We start from the raw sequence: 14,284 nt of genomic DNA on the forward strand, positions 1-14,284 counted from the left end.
AGTCCTCCACATAATGACCACAAATGTACATAAAGCCTGGATGTAACGCTCTCGGCATGGTAAATATTTGCCCACAACAAACAGTTAAAAACATTCCTGTAGTTCTCAAATGATGAGTATTCTTTCAGGTCCTCTGTGAAAAGCCAGGTTCTTATGGGGTATTCAGTTATCAACAATGTGCGGATAATTACAGTACAGCAACATGGCAGATTTTCCTATGCACCTCTATGGAGCGCAAGAGAAAACTTTAGGTGGTGACAAGGTGCCCGGGAAACCGTTGGAACGCCCGCACCTGGCGTCCATTGTCGCTAGTTGAATATGCTCCTTAGAGTACATATGGGGGCATAGAAGTATAAAATGAAGTAGGCCCATATCTTTATTATACATTTTTAGGGGGAATTCAATTGTTTATGCACCGCACTAATTAATGGGTGCTCGTCAGAGGAATTCAGTTGTTTTGTGCGGACATTAATTATAGCACTTGTCGCACCCAGATAGACCAGTGTATAGCTACATAAAGCGGCTAAACCCATCTTAAGTCCCGGTTATCATGGCCAACCCACAGACTTTTTGCACAATCCTGCTTGCCACCTCAGGAGGCCGCAAGCAAATATGTGTGCACCTGTGGCATTTACGCCCGATAGGAGCACCTGGAGCAGCAATTAAATTGCTCTGTCGGTTCCCATTAATTCCCACCATAGAATACTTGTTTTGAGTGTAATGTATTTAGTAATGAGAAATCCACCCATGATGTTTAATTAAATTATTACTGCAAATAATAATAGCTTGATGTATGAGCTGCTACATACTCTGCAACTACTGTGTGCTGTATGCTAATTGCATGGTCTCCTATCACCCAGTCAAGGTTTACAGTAACTTACAGAAGGCATAATGAGGTTTCCATTATGCTAGTTCTGGGTGATTAATAAATATTCATGCATCCAGAGCTTAGGTTATCAATATGGCACTGTCTAGACTAGGTTAGGGTGCGTCATAATAAGTATTTTAATTTACTGCATATTTATGTAGGGAGTAGTATAAATATTTTGAAAATGACAAATGTATTTTATCTTTTCCATGGTTCCCGAGAGTATCTGTTTCCCAGATTCAGACGTTATGGTGTTTACTATTGTTCTGTTTAGTGATGTGCAGTGTTTATTGCTGTGAATAGTTATGTGTTACATTATATATTGGATGAGATCAGTTTATAATAAACTCTGCTACATTTAGCTACTTTGTGCAAATACTGTAGATCAAAGTAGAATTTCCAGTTCTGAATCTTATGAAGTTAATTGCTCGTCCTATTATAGTCAATAGACTGGGTTTAATTGCTTGATGTTCATGCTACTCGTATAAATTGCTGCATTGTGTAAAGCCCCCCATACATCTGCGGGCATGATCCCCAGACACACTGGCACCACCAATCTGCCGACTGGATATAGTCAGGCATCGATGTTTGGCGATCCATCATGGGTGATCAAGGTAATTAAGAATGTTAAAAATGCCCAGTACCCAGATCCCCACCGGGATTGGGGGATCAGTATTTTTAAACATGTTTAATTTCCCCAAACACCTGGCAAGACAGATAGGGTATTAGGGGATTGCCTCAATATATCGCTAGTATATGTGGGGGGGAGGGGGGTTACAGACAGCATTGATCAGTCTACATGGCAATCCAAGCCCACCCACATACTCCATAGATAGACATCTTTAACAGTTAATCTCCCACAGTTGGGATATGGGAATACTGTAGTTTGTGTATTTTGCTTCTTAAACTGGGCATACACTATACAATTATTTGGCAGATTATCTGCCAGATCTGGCTGATTGGAATGAAAATCTGGTAATGAATGAGAGCAAATAACTATCGACAATTTGCTTCCAAACACTAGAAAATATACAAAACCCGTCGTTCATTCAACTTGGTTAAATCCATTATTTAAACAATTTGTTTGAACGACAGTTTTTGTCAGTTTTCCAGTGTTTGGAAGCAAATGGTAATTTGCTGTCATCCATTACCCATACCTCCCAACATGACCCCTCTCCAGGAGGGACAAAATGCTCCGCTCCTGGACTATTGCACAGGTAATGGCAATCATACATTAAGAGGGAAGTCCAGGGGCAGAGCATTCTGTCCCTCCTGCAGAGGGTCATGTTGGGAAGTATGCATTACCAGATTTTCATTCCAACCAGCCAGATATGGCAGATAATCTGCCAGATAATTGTATAGTGTATGTTCAGCTTTAAACTATATACATATACATGTACATATATGAAGCAAAATACCATCTGCCATGGCTACGTCACTGCTTAAATTAGTCTGAATAATAAGATTATGGGCTTGGTTCAGAGTGGCACGCAATGTTGATAATCACAGAGTTGAGCAGGTAGTGGGGTTTTTTGCTACCGCACATGTGCGAAAAACCCTAAAGTCATACATCGTACGCGTTACAGTGTGTACTCACAGAGGGTCAGTTGCGATTGAGGTACACAGGATCAGAAATGTCTTGAAAAAGTACTGGGCATCACTGGGAGGTAGCTAAACAGAAACACTGCGCTGGTCACCTGCGTGTCCCTCAAGTGTTTGTGTACACAGATGCTTCATTGTTCACACAGGAGGCCATGTGCAGACAAAAATCTGCACCTGCCACAGGCTGATGCAAGTTTCAGTGGTGCGACTGATGGTGGCACTTACAGACACGCCAGGTGGTTATTACAGTGTTTAAAGACGTTCAAAGTGGGCGTCTTAGTCACAAATGTACTCCAAGGGGGATATTCAATTGTTTGATAAGTCAGTTGGGTGACTGTTTTTTTCTATCTAATAGACAGGGAAAAAACTAACACCCAACCGACTTTTCAAACATTGGAATTCCCCCCTAGTGTCCATTCTAGCACCTTGCACCTGTCACAACCCGTGCGGGTCCTTTTTTTTACCTGAGGTGTCTCTCTCTCTCTGCTCTGGTGCTTCTAGCACACTCTGGTTTGTATTTCACTGCTGAGATACAGATCAGAGTACGTTAGAAGCACCCGAGAGATGAGAGCAATATCTAAGGCAGCAAAGAGGAACCGCATGGCTTGTGACAGGTGCAAGGTGCTATAATGAACACTGTTTACACCAGCAAAAGGATTTGAAGCGGTATTTGCATAAAGTCACAAACGGGTGAATACCAAAAGATGTGGCTGGGTCTTCGTCCACCTCTGAATCAGACCCAATATTTGATATTTCAAAAACCCCACCTCCTCTTGCTGTTAGCCCAACCATTCAGAAATGTGTGTCTCCAGTGGATTACTACCATTAATACATTGTCACAATGCTATAGACAGTGTCTATGCCAGCGTGGGAGCACTACTTGGTAGGTAAGTTAGTTTAATTGGGGAGTACGGAAGCTGGACTTCAGAACTCTTCGCTTCCACAAGTCCCACACCAATCTCAATGGGAGGGGGCATAATAAAGATAAGTAACATGTCCCTTGGGGACTAGTAGAATGTTATAACTATGTTGCTTCTAACAAATACAGATACAGTATGTACTGTTCATTTCAGAGTTCTTATAGACTTTAATGTACAGCTTTGAAAGTGCATTGAAGTGATAAAGACCTGAATTATTTATTATGTAACAATGTTCATTTTACCCCCTCTAACCACAAAACATACATTAGACACTTTCCAATCTCTTCTAAAAGCAATTTGCTAATCTCCAAGATTTTGGTTCTTCGATGTGCATGTTTTAATAAGCATATTTGACAGCCTATATCTGGGACTGGGGGAAGAATGGGCAATCATTTAGCAAAATACACTTCAAGGCCTTCTAATGTATGAACTGTTAAGCCTAGCATTCAGTGAGCGTTCAGTGGCTGAATTTGTACAGAAGATCTAAGGGAGTGTCCATGGGAAATGTGTCGCTGCGCGCCATGAAATGTGTTTTCTCTCTACATTCATTTGCTTTATAATTCATCCCTTTGTGTTTCTAGTTATGTTTAGGTAGTTTTACTTATTATGGAAAAATATACAATAACCTTAGTACGTTAAAGGACTATTTAACCTAAAATGATATAAAATAAAAGTTCCATAACACAAAGTAGCTACTAAACTTGTGCATGTTATATGTATATACAGCGTCGGACTGGGGCATGTAGGGCCCACCGGGGGAATGCAGCGGTAGGGGCCCATGTTTTGGGGTGTGGTCAGTCTGCAGAGGGGGTGTGGCCTGCCACCTCATTGGTTTGACTAACCGTTAGAGAATGCAACGTCTGGACCCCTTCATAACTATATATAGTAAATTCAGCTGCTGCATGCATGATAATGTACCAGATTAATAACAGATTAATAACAGCACTGTAGAATATACACCATAGTCCAGTATAAGGTAACATGTGTATAATGTATAATTCAAGTGCACAGTCTGGAACCTGATCCTTCGAGCAGGAGGTGGGCCCCCAGGCAGTGGGGCCCACCGGTGGGTTCCTCTGTACCCTTGTGGGCCAGTCCAAGCCTGTGTATATATTTCCAGGCACTTGTGGCGCTACAGCTGAGTGCCAGTCTTTCTATATTTCAGCAGAACTGGGTTAGGTATGATGTGTTAACATTTATATTGTTGTCAGTCATAATTTAGACTACAGTATGTCATCAGACACTCCATATTGACATGTTCATAATGTCTATATGTACAATGTCAACTTGGAACATGTTGACACTGCTGTAACCCTAACATTTGTATATTGCTGACATTATGATTATGTTGACATGTTCAACATTCTGCTGTCGACATAACTGTCTATATAGTCATTATCGACTTGCTGAATGCACATATGCCTCCCAATGCATCATAGGAAGTAGCAAATGTTAGATGTGTTTGATATTAGCATGCTTGCACAAACTTTGAGTTATAGAATTTTCATTTCTATCCTCTGTTGCAGCACGTGTGATGAAACATAAAAAACATAAACATAAATGCTCTTCATCTGTTTCCTTTTTTTAAGCTAAGCCTCCCTGTTTGTCAAGGTGGGTGGCTGAAGTGCCTAAGAAATACCAGCATGCACAGGGGACTCATACCTGCAGCTACTCTGCTTACAATTCTGCAGTACCTGGTGACGTTTAAATAGCCAATCTGTTGGGGCCTTAATTGACAGTCGCTTTTGACCAGCTAGTTATGTCAACATCATCTGTCAGATGACACACTCAGAACAGCAGAATGAGTGGAGCGACACTGTTTTACTCATGGTCTACTTTAAACTTAATTCATCTAATTTGAGATATGCTGTGTATAGCCATTACCCAAGTAATGACTACATCAGGATAAGCCATGTGCTAGTGTATGGAGCCTCTTGATGGAAGGAGAGCATGTTATTGATCATTGTCGTCATAAAACACTTGATGAATTACAACTCACACCGTCTTGAGAGTTGTAGATTAGAAATGTAATCTGAAAATTTCCTGCATTCTAACACACACACATATATATATATATATATATATTTAAAATAAAGTGTATACAATTAAATTTCCTTATGATTTTGAACCTATAGAATGAAGTCTTCTGGTACCGCTTGGCTCTGCCTGTTGTGTTTTATTGGCACTGAGTTCCAGCTAAAAATATTCAAGTCTTAAATTAAAACACATGACCTACTAATATCAAATAATTGTGTCTCCAGTCTTGTCAGCTGACTGTTTGGTGAGTTTGACTAATTTAGGGCCTCTGTCTTTTTGGTAATAGGTCTCAGCTGTTTCTCTGACTCCACTAGTATCTAATTGATATAAAAATCATATTTCAGTGTTTTCTTTTTGCTGGAAAATGTCATTGTTTTATTTTTTTTCTCTCATGAAACACACCAGCGTCACCTCGCCGATGACATATCAATGTCTTTGTGTCAGAATCTCAGATTCTTGTTCTGAAAATCACTGTGTTGTGTTTTTACAGCTGCTTTAGGTTTTCTCAGTAAAATTAGATAGAAAAAGGGCAAAATATTACAATAATAATAACAAAAAAAAGAATGAGGGAAGGTCAGCCAGATAAAACAGATTGTCGGGCCCCTTTATCTCAATATTCAAAGGGTAAGGAAGAGGAAGAAAAATGTATTTGAAACTGGTCGAGGCACTAGTGATTTTTCACAGGTGACAGGTTCACTCCCATCTCCTTCCTGCTCCTCTCTTTAGTTACACAGAAGGCCATCAAACAAGTGTATAAATCACTCATTCACTTTAACCTTCCCTATATCAGGCCTGGCCAACCTGTGGCTCTCCGGCTATTGTGAAACTACATATCCCAGCATCCCCTGCCACAGTTTTCCAATTCCCTAATAGCAAAACTGGGGCAGACACAGAAAAATGAAAAATACCCCGATAATGCTGCAGAGGGCATTCACAGGGACAGGGCTTGCTCACAAGCTCTGTCCCTGCATGCGATAATTGATACATCCGTGCAATGTAATAAATTATCGCAGTGCGGATTGGGTCGATTTTATCACCTCACATCCGCATCTGAGGATGCGGAGGGTGATAAATTGGCCCCTTAAAGAGAACTTTAGCTATGGATGCCTGTGCTGGTGATTTGCACATATATAGTGGAACAACTCATCCCTCCATCAAGTTTTATCATGCTTTTGGCTCCAAAAGCTTTTGGCATCAATAAAGGTCTTACTAACTCTAAAACATGCAGTTATGGAACACCTGAGGAAAATGGAGCACACTCACTGCCTTTACCTGAATGTTCAAGAGACACTCTGTGCTGAATTAAATCCCCCCAAAGAGACTATTTTCCCTCACTCCCCTTTCAGTGAAATAGTGACTACTACGTTCACAGAAATGCACCTGCAATTGTCCGAGTGTGTGTTGTAGTTAATATATTTACTGGTACATGCTCAATGACAACTATCTACATTGCTTCTCCGTGTTATGTTCAGCCCTGTATTTATATCATTAGGCTCTCTACTCTCTTCTTGCCATCTGATACATCGGGGCTTATGCAGAGTTCACTACAGTTGCACCCCAAAACGCAGGCGCAATATGTATTTGCTAAAACTTCATGCATGTCATCACCAGTACCAGTAGTATGTGCCTGCATTACACCAGGCATATGTCATGTACACGTTTATAGTATTTGTGTTGATCATTTACAAAATACGCATCCACATTTATACATCAGTAAACCTTTCGAATACTTCTCTAGTATGTCAGAAACAACTCTGCTTCCCATTAAATAAAAGCTAAATACATGCCCTTGCAGCTGAGAAAGCACAAATTAATGTCAGTAGTACTTTCCTAAACAGCCAGTTACTTGCGGTTTAGTGCTGAAGACCTTCATAAGCTATTTCCACCTGCCCCAGTAAATAATATTGCTCTTTTAGGTTTCTGTGTGTGTGTTCGCAATTGTTAATTTAATTTCATAACCTTATTGTACAATGCCCATGTTACAAAGCATCTACCATATTCTCCCTATCCTGCCACAGCAAGTACAGCCTGCTGTAAGAGCCAGTTTGCACAAATGACCTAGACATATGCATGCATCCAGATTTCAGAAAGCTTTCATGCAAGATACAGTATGCTGCCATAGCTGGCATAGGAAGCAGTCTGCATCAGCCCTTTGTGTCACGTGTGGGCAATGGAACTAAACCACTTCTGCATGATGTAAATACAAGTCTGGGGGGGAAAAAACTGTTAAAAAAAACAGATATACAAAGTAATCTACAAGGGTAATCCAGAAAGTAAAGACCGTTTGGTTATATAATAATAATAATAATAATAATTATATATATATATATATATATATATATATATATACATTTATTTATTTTTTATTTTTAAACACAGACAGCGTGATTCATGTTTGTAAGTAAAGTAAAAAAACAAGCAACTGTGCAAAACATTGCTGCACTGCAGGTGTGGCAGATGTAACATACTGTATGCAGAGAGAGTAAGATTTGGAGAGGTGTGTTCAAACTGAAATCTAATTTCCAGTGTAAGAATAAAGCTCTCCAGTATTTGTGGGCTGAATGCAAAAGCAGCCAGCATTTACCCTGCACAGAAAAAAATATACCCACCCAAATCTAAATCTCTTTACACATGTCTACATCTGCTCCACCTGCAGTACAACATGGTTTTGCCCAGTGCTTGCTTTTTTGCTTTACTTAGAAACAGGTATCAAGCCCAGAGTACCTTAGTTTATTTCTCCACATAATTACCTTCTTCAAGCATTTGTCACATCTGTCCACAAGCTTTAGAGTCCAATTGTTGTACTCAGTTGCTTCCAGGTCATTGAGCCAGTTGTTGACTGCAAGCTTCAACTCATTATCACTTCCAAAACGTTTTCCACTCAGGAACTCTCTGAGCTTAGTGAAAAGGTGAAAATCGCTTGGAGTAATGTCTGGAATTTAGGGTGGATGATCGAAAAACCTCCCACCCAAAACTGTGACAAGTGACGGCGTCCCAGTCATTCTTCGTCATGTGTGTTAATTTGTCTATTATTAAACGTTTCACACAACTCTATGACATCAACATACACCGCTTTAATTGATGATAAATTTCATCAGGTTTTGCTTTCTGTGTGTTAAATAAATTGAATAATACTCCTCACTTCACAGTCAGAGGGATTTTGCATCATAGGGGTCATTTTGATAATACACAACATAGCCAAAAACAACTATAATGGCACGCCACTCACAGTTCACTAGAAACAGGTTAGGGAAACCATGACTATGAATTGGGGAGGCTGAAAGTGCTGCACAGCTGGAATGTGCAAACAGTATTTACTTTCTGGATTACCCTCGTATTTAGAGAATGCTGCAGGAGTGTTTAAAACGTTAGAAAATTACGTTAGTGAAGGTGGAAAACTCAGTCAGTGTCCATCTGTAAAACTGACTCCAAGATTCCGCTAACTAGCTTCTAAATACTATTAATTTCAATCACCCCTATCCTAATTACTGACTTCATCTGTTTTCTATCTCTGTTCCTCGAGAGACACATTGTGGGCAATTCAATTGTTTTACTCTGTGGCTGCAACTAGATGCCGCCCAATGGAGCAATTTAATTGTTTCTCTATTCCATTGCGAATTGCCGTGGACACACACACACACACACACACACACACACACACACACACACACACACACATTTCAGTTCACCCCTTACTGAGATATTGAACTGTAATATGCGAAAAGTGACTCAAACAGGACTTTTCACACTGGGAATTAGTATTTTAGTATTTTATAGCCACTTTGCCCAGTGAAACACCCGTTGTGTTTGGTCTTATCAGAAATAATGTGCACCCAATCGGAGCAACAATTGAATTGCTAGAGCCTTTGGCATTGAACCTGGGTCTCGCCATCACTAACAGTACAGTATCAAGCTACTAGTCCTGTGTGCCAACACAAGACCTAACGATTGAATTGCTCCAACTTTGGGTGCCCCAAAATAAACAATTGAATTGCCCTCATTCTGACTAACATATATAAAAACATGTATACAGAGAGACATTTAGGACAGTTGTGGAGCCATGCTATAGAAATATAACATATGTAGGTTGAGCAAAATGATATGGCATTTAGAAGCCCCAAGATAACTTCTATTTCAGAAAGCCAAGGCATTGCTACTGACCCCTTAATCATTAAGACTATTAATAACATTGCATTTAGGTGCCAAATTTGCATTGAACCACAACCCCAATCAATCAGCTTAAATATATTTGTGAAGTGCAAGTAAGTTGATGAAAGTGTCTAATTGATTGATATATTTTAGTTCAAATTGGGCACTTAGATGCAATAACAATAAACGAGCCCTAGTGTGTTTATAATGTGCTGTATTTGCGTGTTCCCCATGAATGAAGGCCACAGGGTTAACAACTGGTACACTGATTGTGGGCACATTTCAAAAGAACGGCCAGTTCTGTCATGTGACCTTATGTGACTTTTTATTTAACAGCAGTATGAATATAATATAATAAGTTCATGTGAAGTACACAATACTGGTGTGAATGACTGCCATATAAGTGTCGTCTGCTGTTTCTTGTCATGAAAAATGCATGTTAAGTGTTAAAGTGAAATTCCTGTATTCTACCACAATTTTGTGTTTGACTAAATACAGTAGTTGTTGTATTTCCCACAGTTTACCAATAAGCCAGGTAGCCATAACAACTGTGATTTTTATTGATGGCGCAAAACTTTTTGGACTAAATTTCTGTTCATTTAAATGGCAGAGCCTTTTCCCATGGTCTGTGACTGGCTCCCAAATTTTGAAATCTTTTCTCCGCTCCTTGTATTCTTTGTAGCATCTGGGATTGGTTTAGCAGTTAAGTTATGGATATAGTGAGCAAACTATTTTTGGCATTTTTTCTTGAAAACTGCTGTTCGTACATAGTATCTTTTAATTTCTTTAAAAAAAATATTTGGTGATATATTTGACTTTGATCCAAAATAAAGGCAGAGATCAGTTGTTAAAGAGACGCTCATGAAACAGTACTGTTGTGCACATATATAAATGCGTACTTTAGTTGTAAAAGTAAGTTAATGACTTAAACATGTTATTTTTGTGTCTTAGTAATCCATTTGCTGGCCTAAGTCTTTTTTTTTAGCTTTCACCAGTTATTGCGGTCACTGTGTACAGTGGTGCTGAGAGGGGGGATAGGGGTGTACGAATTACCAGGGTTTCTCGAAGGGGCCTGGGTCTGTGCAAACCACCCCCACATCCCCGCCCACTTTACCTATCACTGGCAGCAGCCTCTTTCCCCAGCCAAGCACCTGTTGCTGTGTGCTGGGCTGTCAGGTTTGCATAGCAGCAGTCAGTCTCATTTTTGAAAATCGCTGTCTGACCTGTCGGCAAATGCCAGAAAAAAAAACCATTCCCTTCTTCTGCCTATCATAATTCCCTGTCCTCTTCTTGATACAAAGTAATCCAATGGGATGGATTGGAGACTGCTCCTGATTGGCTAGTCATCTATTATGTATGCCGCCTTACTGGTCATACAGTCCATATTACTTCTATGAGGAATATTTTTTTTTCAACCCTCCCAATCTATTACCATGGATCAAGATAAATAGATTGTAGGTAAGTCATTTTATAAGCCACTCTACTGTAAAAAGTATTATGGGGCTGAAAGGATTATAAGTAATGTTGCCACATAAATGACATCTTACATAAACTAAGGGAGCTCTGTTACAAAAAATTATATAAACAGTGGAACTCATTAATTTTTAACTAAACTCCTCTTTATTATATTTTCTTGATGTGCACCAGCCAGGGATCCCAAAGAAGATCCCAATGCTGCTTTAATTTGGTCCATACAAACCAAGGAGCATGACGTTCGTGCCCAAACCCACACCCTCCCCCCCACCGGAGAATTTTGACAGCTACTTAGTAGCACTGCCCCTTTAAAGAAAGGGAGAGAGGTTTTTATTTTCTTACCATTACTTATGGGCAATACACTAACTCACACATGATTTTGAGGTTTTGAAACATACGCACATCACTAGTAATTTCAGTGTTGAAAATTGTCAGCAGTGTACAGTGGATTAAAAACCAATAAAATAACCGCAGCTTTCTACGTTTCCACCTAATCCATTGAAGCTGGAAAATTTAGTCTAATACACAAAAATGAATTAATAATAAATCTGACACTTATTGTTTAGTAGCACAGTGAATAGCAGCAATCCATTGAAACTGCGGGAGTATAGCTAGATATAACCACGTCATCTCCCATCATGTGGGTATCATTTAGTCTGACAGCAAGTTTACATTTCCAGTATATATAGGTTGAAGGGTTTTCCAGATAAAGTGTTTTTTCTTTCTTTAAGCCCTCATGAAACAGTTTAGCATTGCTCCTCACTGAGGCCATAGGAGACACTTGTGACCATGTCTGTCTATATGACATAATCACACAGCAACTGTTATCATTTACTTTTTCTTCTGTTTTCAGAAATTTGGGCAATGAATTCAATACCTATATGACTGTGTAATATATATTTAAAAGTACATAATGTTAACGATTTGAAGCACTTTAAATATACTGTATGCATGTGAGACTTTTATCCAAAATATGACATTTAAAATAAGATCCACATTATCTCCGGTTGTGTTTTGAGACAGGAAAATGAGTCACTCTGTTTGGTCCTTGAGGACATGGCTCATGGCAAGGGGTCTGTGGGGTTCAGAAGTTCTCCTCAGTGGGATAACTCCTAGCCTTACAGTCATACCTTCCAGATAAGATTGGACCTCCTTCAGAAAATGTGTGGGAACGTTCTGGCAGCCAGTTTTATGCCACTAGCCAAAGTTCTAACCTATTAATAATAGTTGTTTTTTTTCTTTCCCCAAACGGAATTCCCTCTCACATTTGCCTGATGGTGACCTAATTTTGGTAGAAGCACATTCTTTCCAGCTACCGGTATGATGTACGTTTACACTATAAACCCAGACTGGTTGCTGTGTACACTAAATCTCTTTTAATTACGTGGTACCCTCCAACCAGTACCCACAAGTAATCACACAAGTGGAAATAAACACAGACCCATCAAAGGATGGACTTAGTCAAGGCTCCTGCAGTCTGCAATACATGTATTCACTATAACCAGCTTCATTATGCCTATGCTGAAATAAATGTACTTGGTTAGAAATCAGTGCTATTGTCACTGCATACTGCGGGCATTTTACATGGCAATATTATAATTATTTCTTTCTATGTTTGGATGCAAATTATTAAACCTTAAAGAGTAAGATTAAGCCTTTATAATCGTACAAATTAAGATTAAGAAGATGAAAGGCCTTTTTTCTAGCCCAAAGCAGGTACCAAAATCGCAAGTCCCAGCATGTAAATATGCAGCATGTGTTTAATCTCCCAATGCATACATTACAGGGTCATTGGGCCAGACAGTCTCATGCAATGCTCTGACGTTGAATACAATGCAAAGCAACTAGCATCTTTTGGTTACTGTCACTTTCTATAGGGTTTTCAACTTTTCAGTTTACGCTTGATTTTTACTTCTTCTAACTACTTTGTCTTAGAAATGTATTTGTAAACTGCCTTCCTATTCAGCAATGCAGGGGTTTAATCGATTGCTATGGTTAGAGATATATTAAGTGGTGCAGAGATTTGTAACTCCTAATTATCCACTTACTAGCACCTATGTCGGAGATAGAACAGAGACTCTGTTAGTATAACCTTGTGTTGCGGAGTAATATAAACAATCCGATTCTAATTAAAGCGCTTCCAAAGCCATTCCACAGCCCTTTTTACTTCTTTAAACTTAAGTAGCATTATCCGACATACAGGTACAAGATATTCTTATACGTTACATACTATTTTAACCATTCCCAAAAATATAGGTTGCTATATACAGTAGATCCCTATAATGAGTGATATTACAAGTGTCATAATAAAAGCCATAAAGTATTTGTGAAAAGATTTCATAGCATTTGGCCTAAAATACATTTGTTTTTATGCATGTATAGCTGCTTATTCAAGTACACATTTTAAATCACATTCCTATATATACAGAATTACTATACTGTATGTAAATTTGTATGTTATCCAGGAGTTTATATACTGATTTATCGCATAAATGATATATAATATGTGTTACAATTTGCTATTTTCTTAGATATCAATATACCCACCCCCAAATATCTGCTAGAAATGCCCTTATATAGTGCCACTGTGTTACTTCTCCCCCTCCCATTGCATAAACATACCTTGATCCATAGATCGCATTATGCGGTGATGATATTGCGTCAATCTGTAGGCTGCTTCTCTCTGCATTTGGATACAAAAAAAAATATATAGGAAAAAAATAGAAAATGGATATTTATGAAGATATAAATCTTCTGTGGCTCATATTACACCAATGCTGCTTGTCAAAATAAAAGGAGAGGAAAAAAAATTGGGGAGGGGGAGGGAGACCCTTTCAGTTTAGAAACCTGGAGGAGAGGAACCACCGAGGATGAGAGCTTGACATAAAGTGAGAGCAGTTGTCTATGATCTGAGTTACTAGAGAGGGAAAGGCCACTTCCTTCCCTGCTCTGAGTGTTTATAGTGTTTGAATAACGGGATTCCCTCACTGTTTCCTCCTGTTTATCCCATTGCTATGGGAACGTTTGGATCTGCTCCATCTTCTAAACTGAGGGCTTTCCTGCAAACTTCACACTGAGGAATCCATGACGTCTCCCAGCCTTGGGCCAAGCCAGCTCTCTGAGGCTCTCTCAGTCTAGCAGTACAAGCACTTAATTGTTGAACACTGAGCTATGAGGGGAGAGAGGAGGAAAAATACCCAGTAATATATTTGTGAAAAAAAAGAGAGGGAGAGAA

At 39.2% G+C, this 14,284-nt stretch overlaps 1 protein-coding gene across 1 annotated transcript in view; it reads right to left on the reverse strand.

Moving 5' to 3' along the window:
• Window positions 1-13,964, reverse strand: part of NFATC2 (nuclear factor of activated T cells 2) — a 202,036-nt gene extending 188,072 nt beyond the window's left edge. Inside the window, exon 1 of the mRNA XM_063958976.1 lies at window positions 13,672-13,964. Coding sequence (XP_063815046.1) covers window positions 13,672-13,738 — 67 coding nt within the window. The 5' untranslated portion in view covers window positions 13,739-13,964. The remainder of the gene's footprint in view (window positions 1-13,671) is intronic.
• Between the last annotated feature and the right edge of the window lie 320 nt (window positions 13,965-14,284).

The sequence above is a fragment of the Pseudophryne corroboree genome, chromosome 3 (genome assembly GCF_028390025.1).
Source record: "Pseudophryne corroboree isolate aPseCor3 chromosome 3, aPseCor3.hap2, whole genome shotgun sequence".
Taxonomy (NCBI): domain Eukaryota; kingdom Metazoa; phylum Chordata; class Amphibia; order Anura; family Myobatrachidae; genus Pseudophryne; species Pseudophryne corroboree.